This window comes from Helobdella robusta (genome assembly GCF_000326865.2).
Source record: "Helobdella robusta unplaced genomic scaffold HELROscaffold_105, whole genome shotgun sequence".
Lineage (NCBI taxonomy): Eukaryota > Metazoa > Annelida > Clitellata > Rhynchobdellida > Glossiphoniidae > Helobdella > Helobdella robusta.
Window position 1 is genome coordinate 239,975 of NW_008703595.1, and position 22,500 is coordinate 262,474.

A 22,500-nucleotide genomic window follows, 5' to 3' on the forward strand; every position below is an offset into this window, starting at 1 on the left:
ATAATGCATCCAAATGTACCAAAACGTTATTCTCATTATGAACATTGTTATTATAGTTAAGTTAAGTGTTATAAGTACATTAAAAAATATGAAAACTGTACGTTGCTGCGTCCAATTGTTTGAAATATTTAAATTAATGGATCAGTGGGTATCTACGAGGCTTCATTTTTGCAAATTCAGTCACCACCTTCCACAGATTTATGTTTTTTGCGTCTTCAGTCAGACAAAAAAGAACTAACAGATCGCTTAGTCTTTCATCACCACAACTACTTCTTAAATAATTTTTAACTCGGCTGAGGGTAGAAAACATTCGTTCATTTGAAGCTGTTGCTAAAGGAATTGTTAAAACAATGTTAATTAACGACAACAATTCTCCAAATGTGTTCGGTGTTGCCGCCAACATGTCGTGAAGCAATTCAATGTTGTTTGGTTTTTGTGGTTGATTATCTATAAGCGCTTTGGCTGTTTTAATTTCTGATTCAAGAATTTGTTTGTCAATTCCTGCAGTTTGGTAGTGGTCAGCTAGAATGTATATAAGTTTTTCATTTAAAAATGTTTTTTCAAGGCATGGATTGAAAACTGAAGTAGCTCTCAAGACTTCAATATTTTCTGTAAACCGCTTATCAAATTCATTTAACATTTTGTCCAATGTTGCAAAAAACATATCTACTTTAAATGATTTACGTAAACATTCTGTGGTTTGATGCCTCCGTCCAACTGATGACAAAACATGAAATGCATCATAAATTGAACTGACGGTTGAATTACGTAAATTTTTTTCTTCCTGTTATATCACATAATTTGTCAGTCTGTTTAGCTATTTCTTCCCAAGATTCATCAGAACGAAATTTTGTAAATGTGGTTTTGCAAGCCTGTATTAAACCACTTGCTGCCACGTAGTCAATGTTGCTTTTTTGTAGTTCTTGTGAAAGACAGTGGACAGTTGACAGAACTGTATCCATGCTGATCAAAATAGCGCAAAAGTTCCAACGTTTAATATTTACAAGCAAGCCTCTAGCTTCTGCAGCCGCTACACTATCGTTCTGGTTTTCAATTAATAGAAGAGTTTGTATTATTGCCTCTATGCGTAATTTAATTTTGTGAACTGATCGGTACCAATAGGACCAACGAGTATCAACTAGACGTTCAAGCTCGAGAATTTGAAGGTTTTGTTTTTTTGCATCTGCATGAACAATTCATGACGAACATTGCTTTGAGATATAAATACGTACAGCTGTTGGACTGTTGAAAAAAGTGCGTTAAACTCACTGATGCTTCTAACAGTCTGTACTAAAACCAAATTCAGGCGATGTGCGTGACAGTGAACATAAATTGCTTGTGGGGCTTTTTCCTTAATTCGGGCTTGGACACCGGAGTGTGCACCACTCATCACTGAAGCCCCATCGTAACATTGAGCAACAAGGTGGTTCCAATTCAACTTAAACTCATCAGTAATATCAATGATAGACGATGTTAGATGAAGAGCATCTACCTGATGCATGTAATACGCTCCAAGTGGTTTTTCATTGATGACGCCATTATCAACATATCTTATGACGTAACTGAGCTGTTCCTTCCCGGATACGTCTTTGGTTTCATCAACAAGTATTGACCAATACCTGACTTTTTTTACTATATTGATTCGCAACTGTTGCGCTAAACAATGGATTATATCATTTTGGTATTCAGGGCAAGTGTAATGACCGTAACGACGTTGAAGCTTGTTTTTAAGTTCTGGAGCAAAAACTGTGAATGTGTCTAACAATTCCATAAGGTTTCCCTTGTTTGCAGATGATTCTGTTTCATTATGTCCTCTTAGAGGTAGACCTTGTCGAGTTAAATATAAAATAGCTAAAGACAAATAGTAAATGTGCTTACGATTTTCTTCAATTTCTTCTTGTCTACTTGAATTAATAGTTGTAGCAATAGACAAGTTGGGATTCTGCTTTATCAACTGTTTGTTTGTCCAAGCTATTATTGCATTATGATGTTTTTGGCATCCATGATGTTTTTTCAGCAATTGTCCAATATCTTTCCATTTTCGAATTCCATAATCAACAAAAGCAACATGACCAATATTTTCCCCTTTTATGGTAATATACGAAACAAAGTGACGACAAGCATAACAGTAAACTGAGTCATGCATTACCGAATATTCAATCCATGTGTACTTGTTATACCAGTTTGAAGAAAAACGCCTTCCATTGCTGTATGGAAAGTTGGATGGGATCAACATTTGGGGAAGATGAAATATCACAAACTAGTTTTTTATCTGATGATGCAAAACTCTGAAAAGAAAATCATTAAACATTATTACAAAGCCAATGAAATGAGATTAATAATTTTATCATATGTCTACCAGGAATACTCATACCTCCTGTTTGTTCAGCTACCTCTACCAACATCACTTCTGACTGTGAGCTATCTCTCTTACAATCTACAAATATCAAAACTATTTATAACTTTCTACAAAAATAATGTACAATTGTTAATTAAATTTAAATACCGTCTGTGGTGTTTTTTGAATTTGATGTGGTTGCCTCAGTCAAGACAAAGAAATCCATCCTTGCTTGTTTAATTTTTTTCTTTGGTAATTCATTTCCAGCTGACATCTTTCTACAATATAATCTAAACTTTTTATAAAATTTATTACAATATCCAGAAAAAATAGTTATTGTTATTTGACTTACCAACTTGATGATTTAAAATATTTTTTATATCATTGATAATTAATTTAATTTAATCATTTATTATTGATTAGTAGTTTGATCAAATTTATTAACGAAACTGAAACAATTTGTATTCAAACTCACCTTCACTCTTTATCCTAAAAAATGATATAAATTGACTTCCAACTAAATCAAAATAACATTAATAACAGCGAACGCGACAGTTAATATGGCGACAACACAAGGGTTTTTTTTTAAACAGAACATAAATTATTGTAGGAACAAATGAAATAAATTGTATAGCGCTTGACATTTAAAAATTCAAAAAGCACAATATTTTGTATATATAATAAATTAATTTTATATAATTATTTTATAGTGTTTGCAATTTTGTCATAATAATTTCGTACAGCAAAAATTTAGAATTTTGATTTCTTGGGGGGGGGGGCAATTGCCCCCCCTGCCTCCCCCCAAATGACGCCTCTGGCACAAACACGATCAAACATGAACGAACAAGAACAAACAAACGAACGAACCATTATAGATATTAACCAAAGTCTGCAATTTGGTAAGAAGTTACACGAAACCGCTAAAAACATCTGGAACAATAGCGATGAAGAAGTCTGGAACATTATCGAAGAAAACGGTCTTGCTGCTATTTTTCTTCTTCTTCTTCTTCTTCTTCTTCTTCTTCTTCTTCTTCTTCTTCTTCTTCTTCTTCTTCTTCTTCTCCTCCTCCTCTTCCTCCTCCTCCTCTTTCTTCTTATTTTTTTATTTATTTATTATTATTATTATTATTATTGTTATTACTAAAATTTAATTTATTTTCACCGCCACCAGATGACAGGTACAATGAAATTAAGAAGAAATATTCTAAGCGAGGCTGATGAAGATATCGATGAAGATGTTAGCTGTTTGCTAGTACTATTCTCCTATTCTCTACCTTTCTCTCTCTCTCTCTCTCTCTCTCTCTCTCTCTCTCTCTCTCGTTAAATACAATGTCAAGTTTTATAATTATATATAAACACGTATATTTATATATTTATAAAAACATAGCCAGCATTATTCTAATTACAATTCGACGTTTAGAATAATTGTAGTTGCTGTAATCTTTTCAATCATGAAAAACAACAACCGCCACAACAAACACAACAACAACTACTACAACAACAACCACAACAACAACAACAACTACTACAACAACAATGGTGACATTAACAACACCCACAGAACCTCGAATCCATATCAATGAGTGGTTCGTTACGCGGAAAGGCAAACAAAACAGTCAGCAAAAGTAAAAAGAACAACAACAACGCAAACAACAACACCAATAACAACAACAATAACAACATAACCAACAACGACAACAATAACGGCAACATTAACTCGACTAAATTTAAAAAAAGTTTCAAACTTGGTACGTTGAAAAACTTCTCGAGAACTCCGCTGAAAAATATTTTCTTTGGAATCAACAGTGACCTGCACGACAATGAAAACAACACAAATAACAACAACAACAACAATGACAACAACAACAACGACAACAACAACAACAATACTGTTACTAGTACAAATAAGGACGGAAGTACTGATAATGATAGCCTGAGTAACGACAGCAACGTCAGCGGTGACGTCACGAACAACTGTCCAATCAGCGAGGCGTTCGATCAAGTCCAGTACATCGTTGGGTTTGCGATCATGAATCCGCAAATGAAGTTTGTTAATGTTTATTTGATTGATTGTTTGATTGGCTGACTGCCTAATTGACTAACTGACTTAATTACTGAGTGATTGGCTAATTGAGCTGACCTTAATTACTGAATGATTTGCTGATTGTCTGATTGGCTAATTGAGCTGACGAACCGACCAACCGGTCGATTAATTTGTTATATAATTGAGTGTATATTTAATTGATTGATTGATTAATTAATTAATTGGTCAACAAATTAACCAACTAATTGATTGATTGATTGGATAATTGTTTAAGAGACGAGTTATTCTGCATGATCTACAAACTGGTCAACTTGGAGACGAGCAACAAAAAACTTCAGACCAGGGCATACAACCTGCTACTGTTGATGATCGGTGTTGTTCTGCCTAGCCCGCAGGTATATTAGGGCCCTAATATAATATTTCACACTCCTATGAGGTACAACCGATGTATTCTTCTTTGAAATAAAATTTCATGCATTCCACTATCAGCTAACTAAAGCTGAAGAAATATTTCTAGATGTATTACATTTTAAGAATATAATTCAATAAACGACATTATTTTTTTTAATCTCACGATTACCTAATATTAGTTATATGAAATTAAATAAAAAAAATATTTTAAATTGAAAAAAAAGTTCGAAAAGTTAATTTCAACTAAATTAAACAATTCAACAGCAAAACAACTGACAAAAGTACATTTTGTTTGTTAACAAAACCCCAAACAAAAAATTTCCCAGATGTTACTCTACCTAGCCAGGTTCATTGACGACGGGCCTGCCACCATGGTGCCGACGCTGAAGAGGGTGGTGATGAGGACGATCTTGAAGGGGCAGAGGTTTCAACCGCCATCTTTTCTTGAATACAAAGTCGGTTGGGGCATTGTGTTTGTGTATTTACAATTACAATTTACATTTCTATGTACAGTAAAATTCTTATTTTAGTAATTCTTACGGGTATCAAATCAACGCATCCCAAACATTGCATGTAATGGGCCGGTTATTTTTGCAATCGAATTGATTATTCACTTCAACATTCCAGCTAACCTTTAGAAAATCTCGCCATCTCGGCATTTTAGGCCATTTCTATAATTAAAATATAGCTTCTTAAAAAATGTCTGATGTATTGTTAACTGTGTTATAAAACGTATTGATTATAAATATTTTTATTTAAACTTAGAAAACTGCTAGGAAGTTTTTTATCTGTTTAAATATTTATTGAAAAATATCGCTCGAAATAGAGAAAATTTAAACGTATAAAGCGTTTGAACAAATGCATCATCCACTTACATGCAAAAACCCCAAAGAAATCTTCAATTTTTTTGCGATTTTAAAATTAAAATCAGTAAATAAAAATTAAAAAATTAAGTCGGTAGAGGAGAAATCGTCGCTAGAGATCCAAATAACCCTGATGGATGGAACTGTGTTAAATGAGGAAGTCGACGCGAGCACCACAGCCGATGAAGTCGTCGACGTTGTGGCTACTAAGATGAATCTACAGCAAAAATTCGGCTTCTCTGTTTATATCGCTATGAAGGAAAAGGTTGGTCGAGTGGCAATTCGAATGTGTGCAAACACAGAAATATTGCTAACTATAAGTTATATTCTCCCACACACACACACACACACACACACACACACACACACACACACACACACACACACACACACACACACACACACACACACACACACACACACATGCACACATACACAGATCATCTCACTGGGCTGGTCTAGCGACAAAATATTCGATTCCGTATCTCGATGTGAGCAGATCGAGCGGGAGCGGTCCTCAACGACCTCCTTCACACCCGGCAACAACAAATATGCCGGCTGGATCAACTTCGCTACGAACATCGCTCAAAAACTTAACCGGAAAACAATCAGTAGTCGAAACGGCACGGTTAACGGTAACAACATCCACAACAACAACAACAACGTTAACAATAACAATTGCCCAGACAAATCAACAACAAACACATTTCACAACAGCAACAGCAGTAACTACATTGGTCAGTCAAATGGACTCTCAAACAACAACAACACCTTCGATAATTTCAATTATTCCCTCAAAGATGGCAACAACTACAATCCCTGCTGGAAGTTGTTCGTAAGGAAGGAAATTTTCACGCCCTGGGAAGATGACGTCACTGAAGATCCGGTGGCAGCACATCTCTGTTATGCCCAGATTTGTAGAGGGATCATGCTGGGGGAGTACGTCTGCGAGGCGGTAAGATGCAAGTGCTTATTTGTCGGATATTTTTCACTTCATGGAATATGTTTTATCATCACGAATGGAATAAAACTGTTAACGAGTTGACAAATTTGAAACCATTTCAATTAAATGACATACGTAAACCGACCGACCAGCCAACCCAACAAACAACCAATCAAACACCAGGGTTATGAAGTCGCTGCACTGGCTGCTCGTCAGTACTACATCGACTATGGTGGTGGGATAACGGAATCCGGTCTCAACTCGGTCATCCGCTCCTACATCCCACCTTCCTGGCTTCAGGGCCAACAAAACAACGTCAAAAACTGGGTGAAAGTGGTCGTGAAGTACCATAATACCCTTTTTGACATTGAGGAAAAACCCTCTCAAGAATACGTCAAGGCCGAAATGGTTCTGGTGGCGAAAAAAAAGTGGTGTAGGAATTTTACGAGGTTGGTAATGATTTTTTTGGAGAAAAATCGTCAAAAAATTATTTATTTCAAACTTTAATTTTTCTAATTTTTAGCCATAAAGTCCAAATTTATAAAAAATAAAAACGAGGAGTAATTGTTCAACCCTTTAGAACATTCGACATTAAGCGGATTGAAGGACTCCACTTTCGAGGTCATCAGAGGCTGCTGTTTGGCGTGAACTCTGACGGAGTGATTGTCTTCAGTGGTGCGACTGGAGAGGCTTTGTTCCAGGCCGAGTACTTCAAGATCACTTCTATTCTCAGTGCGAGGTAGCTGCCTTATTCATTTCTGAAAGTTCGCACGCTTGATAGTATTACTGATTTGACAGAATTGTCAATTTTTAACTATTGCTACAAAGGTTACATACACGTCTGGAAAACGATTAACTCGTACAAAACCACTTGAAATAGCCAAGAAATTAGTTTAGGTATTTAATTATATTGCGAAATGATATCTTTTCAGTTCTAAAGAAACCGAAACTGTTGACCAAGCAAACGACCAACTTCAACTTCCAAACCAACCAAAAACAACACTCAGTTCGACCAACAACATAGTAGGAAGTACAAGGAGAAACAGCAGTAGCAACAACAAAATTCTAACTCTGTTGTTTGTTGACGGCACGTTGTTGAAGTTTTTCAGTTACGATGCAACTGAGTTGCAGCAACTGATCGAACATTTTCGCAACGGTCTCACGCAACGATCAACTTGGGCACTAGCGAAAGCAGGTTGCTGTTGTCTGTCGTTGTTGTTGTTTTGGTTGTCTAGGTTGTTTAGTTATCCATGTTGTTGTTACTTATGTTGTTAATGTTTACGTTATTGTTGTTTATGTTGTTTTTTATTATGTTGAGGCAGTTTTTTTCGCAAGTTTAATAAAAATGTTGAAAAATTTTTCCCGATTAACTTGTTAACGGCGTCGTCATATGTGGCAATTAAATAGAAAAGGGTGATGATTTCAAAGTGCTACATATTTCCATGTTTTGTATCCTGAAACGTTAATAATACACTGTATCATTAATGAAAATGATACGTTATCCTTAGTGGCATATCATAAATGAAGATGATATGCTATCATTTGGGATATTTTCCACGATGTTGGTGTCGTCTTTATTTGCGTTTGTGTCGTTGTGCTCACATTTCTGCAATTGTAAGTTGTGAAATTTTCAATTGGATAATTTTCAATCACAACAAAACCGCAAAAAAATAAATTCAAACACAACTTATAAATTCTCAATACAATTTTAATAAGTTTTATTTAAATATTTTTTTAAAATTAATTAATTTTACGAATTAAATAATTTATTATTTAAAAAATTGATTAAAATTCGCCAACTCTCATTAAAAAGAGACTCAAAAACCTTGTTAACTCTCTCACGGTTGGAAAGATTTCAATACACACGACATCATATCCACCCATCTTTCTTGCAATTTCAACTGAAGCCTTCCTCCATCTAGTCATTAATTGCTATGACGCACCACTGAACATCCATTCGTCCGCTTCTTATCAATTTACGACGTTTTCCCACTTCAATTCATCAAAGAGACCACACTCTTAATCATTCGCACATCACATGACTGACATGTTTGGCTGCGTTTTTGCCGGTCGGATTTTATAAATTTTTCAAATTTTACTCCGGTCGAATTTGCCGCAATTATTTCTCATGGGGATTTCTGTTACTAAATGAAATTTCGTTTTGTTTATTATATAAGGTATAAATACAAATGAACGCATACATTTGCTCTCTGACTATACAGAACATATATCATTATTATTATGAGCTTGTGTCACATGCTTCTTCGAAAAGTCTTCCAATTTGCAAAGATATATTACAGAGCATGGTTACAAAATGGTTATTCATTAGATAACTTGTTCAATTTTATGGGCTTAAAACATTTCACACACACACACACACACACACACACACACACACACACACACACACACACACACACACACACACACACACGCATTCAACCTTAGGTGTCGGCAACAAATCAACAACAGCAATCACGGCGGATTCCACACTGACAATAATAGAGGGTGACTTACTACAGCTAACGAGACCAGCTACTGAAGAAGCCCTCCCTTGCGCGGCTTGCCACTGCACCAACATCATCACTGGTGAGACGGGGCTGGTCCAGAGTACGAACCTGCATGTACTCCAAATCATAGAGGAGCCAAGTGATGAAGTTTTGGTAAGGGAGTTGGGTTTTTGCATTTTTATTTATAGGTTTTTAATTTTAGTTTTTTTTTTAATTTTCCGGTAAGGTTTTTTCATTGTATTTTACTGATTTTTTGTTTGTAAGTAAATAAAATGAAAATACCAATAAAAACAACACATACATTCACACTTACTAAGACAGATTCACGCACACACAAACCAACACAGCCACACAGAAGAAGCGTTTAATTATAAACTCTACAGAAAAGAAAGTACGAAATATAAATCTGGAATCGCTATTTTGTTATATACGCCTTTTAGATAGCGGGTAAATCTTTTGGATGATTATAATCACTTGTTAGAAAGCAGTTTGCTTGCTGTAATCACAATTTTCAAAAAGATTATCACTTAAAAAGAAAAAAATAGGTCTGGGTTGAAATTAAACGTGAATTGAAAATATGGAACAAAATTAACTAACGCCAAACACACAAACAAATTTTTCAACCAAAAGAAACAAACACATAAACAAAAAAACAAACGAACAAACGAACAAACAAACAAACAAGCCTACAAACAAACATGAACAAACAGCAAGTATTCAGACCAGCCGGATACGACAGGAAGAGGAAGTTTCAAATTAGGAAAAAGACAAACATGGATCTGGAACTTCAAGACGTAGCTGCTAACTTGAAGACAACAACCACCACCAGCCACACTAGCCACAACAACAACAAAACCACCACTAATGACTCTTCAGAGAGTAGAGTCTATAAATTTGTGGAGCCAGAGTCGTTGCCCGCCCTCCATATCGATAGAGTTTATGAGACCACATCGGTTTGAGAGGAGAGGCTGTTTGGTACTTGGGCACTTATTTTTTTATTTTTTTGTTTTGTTTTTTATTTTTTGTTCATTAATTCATTCATTTGTTCGTTCGTTCGTTCGTTCGTTCGTTCGTTCGTGCTTCATTTATTCTGTTTACCAATTAATTCATTCGATCGATTTTATTTATTTGCTTCATTCATTCATTAACTCAATCCTTCATTCATTTGTACATTCATCGATTTCTCATTCATTCATTTGTTTTATTGAAACTTCATTCAGATACTTCTCTGTCGGAAGAGCTCATTCTTTCATTAACTTATTCCATCATTCACTAATTCATCTGACTTTTTATTCTATTCCATTTAATTAATCAATCAATTAATATTTCATTTTAAAATGTGTGTGTGTGAAATGTTTTTAACTCATAATAATCAATCATAATCTTAAAAAAAATGTTACACATATCTAAACAAAAACCACAAGACCGCACATTCATTCAAACGTGATTTTAGCTATGTTTCGCAAGAACATAGGCAGCGCAGAATTTGCAGGAATGCATCCCATCACACCGGATCATGAAAGAGGAAAATAATGAAGATACCGTGTATTATATAGCAACAAAAGAGGTAAGAGTGTTGAAAATCACCTTCCCAAGGGAAACATTGAAACGGAACGGCTTCAACTTAGCAAAAGAAAGCTAATTTACTTGAGAATTTTTGATAAATACTCTTCTCCACCGAAATGGGACTGAATGAAAATTACGGGATTCAGCAAAAGTGGATCATCAGTTTTAGAAAACTTTTTAATCAGCCCTTCAGTGCAAAAGTGCAAAATTTTGGATCCGTCAATGATCTTAGATTAGATTCTGTTTCTCTCTCTCTCTCTCTCTCTCTCTCTCTTTGTTATATTATTATATAAAGATATTTTAAAATTTTTATTGAAAAATTTTTGAGTGTAGGTACAACACGAAGTTATGTTATTTTGTAGTGATATTAAATTAAGTTTTTTTATGTAAATCTTTGTTAAACCGGTTTATAGATATTTTTTTGTTTAGTTTTTTCAAAGGCATTACACAGTTTGAATAAACAAGTTAATAGGACTCGTTTTTCACGCACACACACACACCACACACACGCACAAACACACACACACACCACACGCGCACACACACACAGACACACACAGACACAGACACACACACACTCTAATTTACACACTACACCCCAAAATACTCACACACGCATGTATTTTAACTTTTTCTGAATAATAAAATTACAAAGGTGATTTTTACAAAATGAATTCACATTTCATATTTTAAATTTATTCTCATTGATGTCATTTTTTTAGCATTCATATCAACTTTATTTTTATGGAAACAGCAGAAGAAAGACAAACATTTTTCAACATAAATCCTTCACAAAAATTTTTTCTTTAAAATTTTTATCTCGTAAACATATAGGATATTTTAACATCAAGTTATATATAGAGAGCCTTGACCTTATCGTGAATTTGTATTGTGGAGGTAGTGTAAGCCCTAAGGCTCTCAGCACTTTCTGATCAATAAAATGAAAAAATATAAAATAATCGTAAAACGTGTTTTGTTTTACCGGTGAGAAAAAGAATGATTGAAAATATTATTTATTTATTCTGTAAAATGAAACAAATTATTTCAAAATAAGATCATCTATTAAACATTGAGAGGAAATTCGAATAAAAATCAGATCAAATTAGCACATGCTAACACGCACATTCACTGTTATACAACTGTTCATACAACTGCACATGCAACTGTTCATACAACTATTCATGCAAGTGTTCATACAACTGCAGATACAAACTGTTCATACAAGTGCTCATACAAACTGCAAATACAAATTGTTCATACAACTGTTCATACACCAACAGATACAACCGTTCATACAACTACACATACAATTATACAGACAACTCATTTACAATAATAACCAATATCATCTTGGATAATGAGACAAGATGAACTGACATAGAGAAAAAAATCACATGAAATTTACAGGAAAAACTCAAGTTACTAATAAAGTTATTCAAAAATTAAACAGTTTTTTTTCAGGAAAATATTATTAAAAACACTATTTACACACATATAGAAAAGATAAAAAACACACACCACACACACACACACACACACACACACACACACGCACACACATGCTGAAAAGATAAACACACACAAATCACCCAGTCACGAGCACGTAAAACGCGTTTTAATCTTAAAATTGTGTATTAGGCTCTAAGCGATGCTGGTGCCAGATTTTTTTTTGAATCAAAAAATATAAAAAGCAAATATTTTTAGGTTTTTATAAAAATAATTCTCACGGACACGACACGAAATAGATTTACATATAAACAATTAGTTTAGTAAACATCTGTTTATATATATATATATATATAATATATATATAATATATATATGATATTTAAGATTTAATCTAAATCGGTAGAAAAAGTTATTGCATTCCAAAATAATTTCTTTGAAGCTGATTTGTTTGACTAGTAGATAGAAATACTTTTTTTGAAATGGTAATGAGTTTATAAATGTTCGGCAGCCTGTAACATGATTTTGTTGTTTGATTTTATACACAAAAATTTTAAACTCTTAGAAGATCTGTCAATTCTTATCACATTAATGTAGAGAAATGGCATATACATTTGTCAATTGTTCAGAAATGCATGTATTCACACGTACACACGCACATACACAACACACACATTCTCTCTTTCTCTTTCTCTCTCTCTCTCTCTCTCACACACACACACAAACATACCACACACATAATCTATACATATATGGTTGTAACTAGCACCTTTAAAACACCATCTCGAACACAACAACAAATATCATTCTCTAAAAAACAGTGCAATTAATTGTTATAATAATATAAATAATTTAAAATTAAATTGTTATAAAACATAGTAACGGTGATAACAAATGCAAATAAGGAAACGAAATGGTTGAAATGTGTGTGATACGTTGTTTCACATGTGTTTACATGCACTCTATGTGTTTGTCTCACATGTGTAGCCAATGAAATAGATTGAAGATGTAGCTGTAATGAAGCATGTACACAACAAAAATTTTGACAATTATAATATAAGAAAACAATTATTACACATATTATATTTTCTTTTCAAGATTTTTCAAAATAAAAGACGCCTAATTCATGAAAATAGAATCAAATCACTTTGGTCCACTTCGACATATTTAATTTCTACTTTCTTTGATATGTGTTCTAGAATTCAATCATAATCGTGCATTTTTATTTCCTAACTGTCTTATTATTGATAAAATAATTAGTTTTTCATATTATACCGCGATATTATCACTCATATTTTATTCAGCAATTTTATTTTTACGATATGTGTGTGTATGTGTGCGCGCGCGTCAATATAAAAATTTCTCTCTCTCTCTTTATCTATATATATATATACACACACACACACACACACACACACACACACACACACACACACACACACACACACACACACACACACACACACACACATATATATATACATATGTATATATTTATAATTATATATATGTATGTTTGTATGTATGTACGTACGTACGCATAATAATAATAATAATAATAATAGTAATAATAATAATTGTAACAATAATAATAATATTATTGGTGAAATTTTCATGGTCAGCTTTCGGCCGAGGATCCAACATGACACGTGACTAATTAAATATTCATGAATCTCCATCGTTTAGAGAGCCATAAGATATGAAGTACAGCCATGGTGATGATAGGGGTGAGGAAGAAGATGATGGTGATGATGGTGATGAAAATGATGAGTAAGGTAAAGATTATGATGGTGAGGATGAAGATGAAGATGATGAAGTAGATGAAGAAGATGATGATGAAGAAGATGACGATGAAAATGATGATGGCGATGATAATAGCAACTTTAAAATAAGGATGATGAAGAAGACGACGACAAGTTCATTCGGGAAAAAACTTGTAAACATTTTATTGTTGAATGAAGCGAGTGACGTCACGAATACGTAGAATATTGATGCACCGGAAAAGCATTAGGCCGGATTAACAAGTAGAAAAGCTCCAGGGCAACAGTGGTGTAGACCACCCCCTAACTTTTTAGTGGGTAGAGGAAATTTTTTTCATGGAGGCCTTTCATTTATTTGTGGCGGCCTTGAAATATTTAGCGAACGCCCCTAATTTGTTAAATTTTAGTAACGTTTTCTGCATAATTGCCCCATTTTTACACAATTTTTTCCTCAAAACCAGTTTTCGTTACGTAAAAGTTTATTAAAGTAACATTGGGGTCTGGGGGAAAGTATCTTTTTGTAGAGATCACGCGGCACTGGCCCTACCTTAATTTTGGTCCTGATAATTTAAAACAACATAATACTTCTCATAGGTTTTAGTGGTAGCAGTAGTAGCAGTAGCAGCAGCAGCAGTAATAGTAGCAGTGGTAGTAGTAGCTGTGGTAGCAGTAGTGGCAGTAGTATCAGTTGAAGTAAAATTAGTTTGTATTATTTGTGGCCAGATGTTTTTGATAATCATTAAGGTTTTTTCAGGGCCTATTTCATGCTCGAATGTGTTTTTTGACACACAAATTTATTCATTATATCTTCATATCTTACATTTATTCATATTTGTCAAAAGCAAGTTGACGAAATTTCAAAAGAATATAAATTATGTTACATTTTACAACAATTTACAACATTTAACAACAACATACAACATTTTACAACAATTTACAACATTTTACAACAATTTACAACATTTTACAACAATTTACAACATTTTACAACAACATCCAATTTTTAAGCAAACCAACGCATACAATTCGACTCGTGCAAATCAAAAAACACAAAACAACACACACTTACAAGTAGAACTAACATTTCACTGACACACATATACAAACATACATAAACATATACAAACATACAAAAACATATAAAAACATAAAATGAGATACAATAACATATACAAAAATATATACAAGAGCAGAGACATTTGACAAACATGACTGGTTAGCTAAATACATTCGAGCATGAATAGGCCCTGAAAAAAATCTAATTGGTTATTGAAAACATCTGGCCACAAATAAAACAAGCAATCATAAGAATTTAAAACTATATAATTTTACTAATACTACTTCCACTGCTGCTATCACTGCTACTACTACTGCTGCTGCCACTACTACTACTACTACTATTACCATTATGCTGAAGCACCATTATTTAAACCAACCAAAACACAAAAAAACATACAAATGAATATATAAACATGTATTGCATACATATAAACCAAAAACATACGTACATATATACAAATATACATACATATACACAACAAACAAACAACAAACAAACAACAAACAAACAAACAAACAAACAAATAAACCTACAAACAAACAACAAAAAAACAAACAAACAAACAAGCAAGCAAGCAAACAAACAAACAAACAAACAAGCAAACAAACAAACAAACAAACAAACAAACAAACAAACAAACAAACAAACAAACAAACAAATAAACAAACAAACAAGCAAACAAACAAACAGACATACAAAAAGCATACAAAGATACGCACCTACATACAAGAGTACAATCTGCAAGATAATGCAATGAGCAAATTTTCCAAGACAAAATTTTAAAGAGGCTGCATAGAAAAGGAAAAATGGAAATAGGTTGGGCCACGAGATACCGCCGCAAAGTTAATTTGCACACACCCAGTTCTGCTTAAGAGTTGCGACTGTGTGTATTTTTATGTATGTGTGTGTGTATTTATGTGTGTGTGTGTATATATAATATATGAGTATGTGTGTGTGTGAGTATGTGTATTCATGTGTGTGTGTGTGTATTTATGTGTGTGTGTATATATATGTGTGTATTTATGTGTGTGTGTGTATGTGTGTATATATAATTTATGTGTGTGTATTTATGTGTGTGTACGTGTGTGTGTATGTGTGTGTATTTATGTGTATATATATACGGGTACGTATGTGTGTTAAAACCAAAACATGATGAATGGCACTGAATAGTCAAACGTGTGTGTGTGCGTGCGTGTAAGTACGCAGGTATGTGTGTATAGTACGTCATTTCTATAATTTAATTTCGCATCGGAGTTATAAAATGTTATTAACGTGTCATCGTCGTCGTCCTCATCTTTTTTCTTCACCATCATAGTCTCCATAGCAACTAACCTCCTAATCACAATCTCCGACTCCGTCATCATCTTCTTCAGCTTACAATCACTGTAAAATGACTAAACACCAGCGAACTGACGCGCAATAGGCCAACCATTCTACCGCCCTGTTTGCCTAATTTTCTACTTTACGACCACTAACATTGGAATAATTTGCGGTTTAATTGCTAGCTGAAATCAGGAACAATACAGGTAGACACAGTTGCACTGCATGTCCCATACTTCCGATGCCAAGTGCAACTGCACTCATCACATCTAGCGTTAAGTGCTTTTGCACTTACGGAGTCTGACCATCAGAAGCGTTTGTACTCATCATTTGGTGCATGTTTACGTTTTAAAATAGTCTAGACTGGTCGAAAAATCATTAGCGTTCATTTTGGGATTTAAAATTTGTAAATATATTCCTGTGAGGTCTTCTTATCTTGGAGCCGTTACCAGCTGTATGCATGCTGTTTGTAATCAATCAATTGTTCTGTGTTCATATGTCTCTTAAACTTTTTGTTACAATCAATCTATCCATCTATATCTCTTTTTATACATCTGTTTTTATCTTTTATTCTGTGTATCCATGTATCATTTTGTATCAATTAATTCAATTGGCTAGTTAACCATGCGTCTAGATACCAATCATTCATTGCTTCCAACCAATCATCAATCCATCCGTCCATCCATCCATCCATCCGTCCATCCATCCATCCGTCCATCCATCCATCCATCCGTCCATCCATCCATCCGTCCATCCATCCATCCATCCGTCCATCCATCCATCCGTCCATCCATCCATCCATCCGTCCATCCATCCATCCGTCCATCCATCCATCCATCCATCCATCCATCCATCCATCCATCCATCCATCCATCCATCCATCCATCCATCCATCCATCCATCCATCCATCCATCCATCCATCCATCCATCCATCCATCCATCCATCCGTCCATCCATCCATCCATCCATTCAAAAGATGGAGCTGATTTACAAACAGCCCCTCAGTAGTAGCAGACCGCAGTAAAGGAAGTCATGATTTATAATGAGATGATGATGATGATAGTGCTAATGGTGATGATAACAATGATGATGATGATAATTACGATGGTGATGATGATGGTGGTGATGATAATAATGGGATGAAAATTGTGATGATGATGATAATGAGATGATGATGATGATGATAATGATGATGGCGATAAAGATGATAATGAGATGATGATGAGATGATGATGATAATAAGATGATGATGGTGATGACGATTACAATGATGATAATAGCGATCAAAATTATTATTTTGTCGCCACTAGGGCTGATGATGAAGCCTGACTCATGCATATGACGATAACAAAATAAAAAAGATGATACGATGATAATAATAATATAAATAATATTAATAATGATAATAATATTATTAATAATAATAGTAATAAAAAACACAAAAATTATTTCTAAATTATTATGATTTTTTCTCTACAAAATGAAAATGAAATAAATGCTCGCTCAGTGATGCTATAAACCTCGCCAGATAGGTTTTTTCATCAAAGCCAATTGTTATAAAAAATTCATATGTAAGTGTTAGAACATGCTAATGATGGTCAGTCAGATTGTGGATGTGCAATAACATTAATAACATTATAACATTGATATGATGTCATTAGTGATGAAAATAACGTTAAGGTGATTGAAGAGATAGCTCAGTCGGTAGGAGTGCCTTGTCTCACGCTGGTGTTACTCGTTGGCGTGGTTCGAATACTGTCCTAAACGCAAAGATTATCGGTGCTTGGATACGTATTGTTGTGTGTGTGTTGTTGTTGTTGTGCGTACCGTACATAATGTGTGTGTTGTTGTTGTAATGTGTGTGTATGTGTGTGTGGTGAGTGTGTGTGTGTGTGTGTGTGTGTGTGATGTGCATAGTACAGCCTTTGATGTCGTTAAAAATGACATTAACATTAGGGTGACGTCATTTTTAATGGCAATGACATTATGATACTAACTTTATATGACTTCAAATGAGACATTAATATTTGTGGCAATAACATTAAAACAACAAATGAGTTGTAATGATAATTTTAAAGTAATGACATCAACAATAACAATAATAAAATTATTGTCCCACACCTACCTTGTATTTATTATTATTATTATTATTATTTCATATTTAAACTCATACCTCAACTTATATTTTACTTTATAATTATAATTGAATCTACTCGTCATAGTTTTTAATATAGCTTCACTCTTTCATTTATATGCTTCATAATCTCGAACTATTTCGACTCCATCATGAATTTTTTGGCCGGCAAAAGAGTTCTCATTATTATTACTGTTATTATTATAATAATTATTGTTATTATTATTATTATTATAACTATTATTTGTTATTATTTTATTTTGGTTTATTTTCTGAAATTATTTTTATTCTAAAATTATTATTATTTATTTTTTAAAATTAAATTTTTTTATTCTCTTAAAATTACTTTCTATTTATTTCCTAAAATTATTTTTATTATTAAATTTATTATAACTAAAACTACAAGGGCCAAATTTACAGGATGGAAAAACCTCCTCAAACACCTCTAATTATTTATTCGGTGGATGTAACTGTGGTAAAAGATTGCAAGGAAAAAAATTTACAACACATTTGAAACTGAAAACTAGAAATATATAATCTGTATAAATATTTAAATATATATTAATAAATACGAATAATTTACTTGCAAAGTATGAAATATTATACATAGAGTATAAATAATCTGTATAAATGTTTAAGTATATATAAATAAATACGAATAATTTACTTGCAAAGTATGAAATATTATACATAGAGTATAAATGACGGAGATGATCTGTTCTGAAAAACATAATATGTTACATCTACAGCTTCACATTCTCAAGTACATACTTCATTAAGTATAAAATGTTTGTCATCATCATATATACAATACAAAAACTATATACAATACAATGTGTGTGTGTGTGTACGTGTGGTGTGTCTGTGAGTGGTGTGTGCGTGCGTGTGTGCGTGTGTTTGTGTGTACATAACATTTGTTATCAAAAATGTCAGAAAAAATTGTGGTAAGATTTTTAAGAAATATTTTATTCTATAACGGGGGGGGGGTAAACTTTCAGCTGTGAGGGCCGCATTGAAAATTATTTTACCTTTTAAGGGCCGCATATGTACTTAAAAAGCAAATTTTTTCGACCCGAGGAAAAATTTTTTTTGGCCCATTTTTGGTCATAATATCTGGCTGACGGGCCGCATAAAATAGATCCGCGGGCCGTAGTTTGCCACCCCTTTTTTATAATATTGCAGGGGTTCATTCAATTTTGGAAGAATGTCAAACAAAGATGCTTCTATGATGAAACGTACATGCATACGTTTCATAACGGGAAGTAGAAAGTAATTTGTTGGCATTAGTTTCGCCATTGTCAAAAAAATCATCATTTACAATGCTAAGTTGTCGTCATCGTCGTCGTCATCATCCTCATCCTCATCATCCTCATTATCCTCATCTTCATCTTCATCTTCATCATCACCACCTCAATTGACCCCGTCAATGTTTTGAAACAGTCATTTTTTCCGGTTTGTTTTTATATATAAAGTCTGCAATAAGCAAAGTTATAACCGGATAGCTTCGTATATAACCACCATCATTTTTCAACATCATCATTCTCATCATCACACAAGGATAATAATAGTCTTGAAAATCATCATCAACATCTTCTTCATCATCATAATCATCGTCACCATTACCACCATCATCATCATCACCACCACCACCACCATCATCATCATCATCGTCATCATTTTGGTGTTGATAATAATAATAGTCATCACAAACATCATCATCATCACAAACATCATCATCATCACAAGCACCATCTTCATAGTCATCATCATCACAAACATCATCACCATCACAGTCATCTGGTGTTACTGTAGACAACTGACACGACGACAACAACAGTCATGCAGAATATAACAGTCCCACCAGCCACCAACCATCGGTAGCGATAGTTTCTGTTCACCACGTTTCTCAAAAATATGGGGCCCGGATGCACGTCGCCATTTTCCACGGACGCCATCTTGCCACTTCCGGTTAGCAGTCTACTTCCGCCGAATTCTACTGCGGCTTGGTTCTCCAGAGTGGGTGCGTTTTGTTTGCTCGGCTGTTTTTCTTTGCGAGTAATTATGTAGAGCCTGTTTTTGTTGAGTTTTTGTGATGATGATGATGACGGTGATGATAACGATGATGACAACGATGTTGAGTATATTAGAGACGCTGATGATGATGATGATGATGATGATGATGATCCTTGTAATGGGAGATTGCAGCGTTAATTCGTAACGAATGGATGAACCATGCCATGTTCTATTTCATTCAACCACATGAATAACGCTAAGAATTAATTTCTGCTCCTTCAATTTCATTACAATTTGTCACTTGTTGCTGTAAAGCTAGCATGAGCCTTGCTGATAATGTATCTGATTACATCAGTTCTTAATTGATATTGGTGGCCTTATAATAAATTAAAACTATATCCATATAAATATATATTTTTTCACATATTACAGTATTAAACTGGGTTTAAAACCATCTTGAAAATGATTTATAAAACAGAAATATGTAGAAGCAGGCACATTAACTAAAAAATATTTTAAGATTTTAAGTAAACATTAGTGCTTTATCCGTAGCGATAAATTTTGATATAGTATCAATATTTATCAGTGATAACCAGAACTTAAATATTAAAACTTATACATAAATGCTCATACATTAGTGTGTGATTGTGTTTGTGTGTGTGATTGTGTGTGTGTGTGATTGTGTGTGTGTGTGTTTCAGATACACGTACACACATATATGGGTTGATGAATGTGAAAAAATGCTCATACATTAATGTGTGTGTGTGATTGTGTGTGATTGTGTGTGTATGTTTCAGTTACACATGCAAAACATATATGGGTTGATGAATGTGAAAAAATATACATACACACATATATACATACACACACACACACACACACGTACCAAAAACACATATACTTATACAAACAAAAACACATACAAGCACATATCAAGACACACACATACAAACACACTCTCAAACGTATACATTCCGATAAACACACACATTCTAGAGATTAGTAAGAGAACTTGAGGCTTTGTGATATTACAGCAGTTGAAAAGCTGCAGTTGCCATTGTGATGAAACATTCCGGGTGGGAAGGGAATTTTGTGGAATTAGAAAAACTTCAAAAGAAGAGTAAAGATGGAGTTGTCTCTCATAAATGTCACCACAAAACATCAACATACGACTTTTTACACACACACACACACGCGCGCGCACACACGCACTCAAAATTTTTCTTTTTTTCTCTCTCATGACACACACACAGACACACACACACACACACGCACGCACACTCTTAAATACTCTCACGCACACACACGTATATGTATGCATGGAATTTAATTGGCTGTCGCGAGGTAAAAACATAAAAATCTATTTTCTCATTTTGACCTTATTTAAAACTATTTGCCCTAATTTTTTCTAACTTATCGAAATTTATGAATCATCATTCTCTATGAGAATTGCTTAACAACATCTGTACAAAAAATTTTTTGTACAACGCGCAATAACATGTTATATCAGGTGAATGTTGCTTTGTTGAATTGTGCAATTTTAGTTAAGGTGATCTGCACAAGCTCGCTTATTTGATATCCTGGTTTTTGCTAAATAAAAGGATAAAAAAAATGTTGCTTTGATTTGAAAAAAAATCCAGCCAAAACAACAACAAACGAAATGCGTGCGAAACATCAGTTACAAAAAAACGCAACTTAATTGGAGAGAACATTTGCGTGTAACACGCAGTCACATGTGACGTAGATACGCACATATACAGACGAATAACCGGGCACAAACAAACCCACACACACACACACACACACACACACACACACACACACACACACACACAAACACACACATACGCACATACACAGACACACATACCAATACAAATATTATACAAACATAACAGAAAACATATGTATGAGTTGACGAATGTATAGACATACAAAACAAGCTAAACCATGGTGACAAATAACAACGCCATTACCAATAAACACAAATCCATTATGACTTATTTATGTGGATATATGTAACCAGCCAACAAATTTTGCAATTGCATCTTCATTATCAAAATAGACAACCGCACAAACACACACACACAC

General features: G+C 33.9%; 3 protein-coding genes across 3 annotated transcripts in view; 1 reads left to right on the forward strand and 2 right to left on the reverse strand.

Moving 5' to 3' along the window:
- Positions 1-151: 151 nt before the first annotated feature.
- HELRODRAFT_153341 (hypothetical protein) lies at positions 152-352 on the reverse strand (the record flags this gene model as incomplete). The annotated part of the gene is made up of 1 exon (XM_009012405.1): positions 152-352. A coding segment is annotated over one exon (201 nt), but the record flags the coding sequence as incomplete, so codon positions are not given.
- Positions 353-3,143: 2,791 nt separating this feature from the next.
- HELRODRAFT_194873 (hypothetical protein) lies at positions 3,144-10,751 on the forward strand (the record flags this gene model as incomplete). The annotated part of the gene is made up of 13 exons (XM_009012406.1): positions 3,144-3,290; positions 3,510-3,575; positions 3,900-4,384; positions 4,726-4,777; positions 5,120-5,248; positions 5,748-5,921; positions 6,096-6,611; positions 6,783-7,048; positions 7,180-7,338; positions 7,532-7,794; positions 9,048-9,262; positions 9,820-10,062; positions 10,584-10,751. 13 exons carry the CDS (start codon positions 3,144-3,146, stop codon positions 10,749-10,751), a joined length of 2,883 nt encoding a protein of 960 aa, XP_009010654.1.
- Positions 10,752-18,506: 7,755 nt separating this feature from the next.
- HELRODRAFT_183377 (hypothetical protein) overlaps positions 18,507-22,500 on the reverse strand; it is a gene marked incomplete at both ends in the record, with an annotated part of 15,450 nt that continues 11,456 nt past the window's right edge. The window contains 2 exons of the mRNA XM_009012407.1: positions 18,507-18,588; positions 20,269-20,466. Of these exons, the coding sequence (XP_009010655.1) occupies positions 18,507-18,588; positions 20,269-20,466 (280 nt within the window). The remainder of the gene's footprint in view (positions 18,589-20,268; positions 20,467-22,500) is intronic.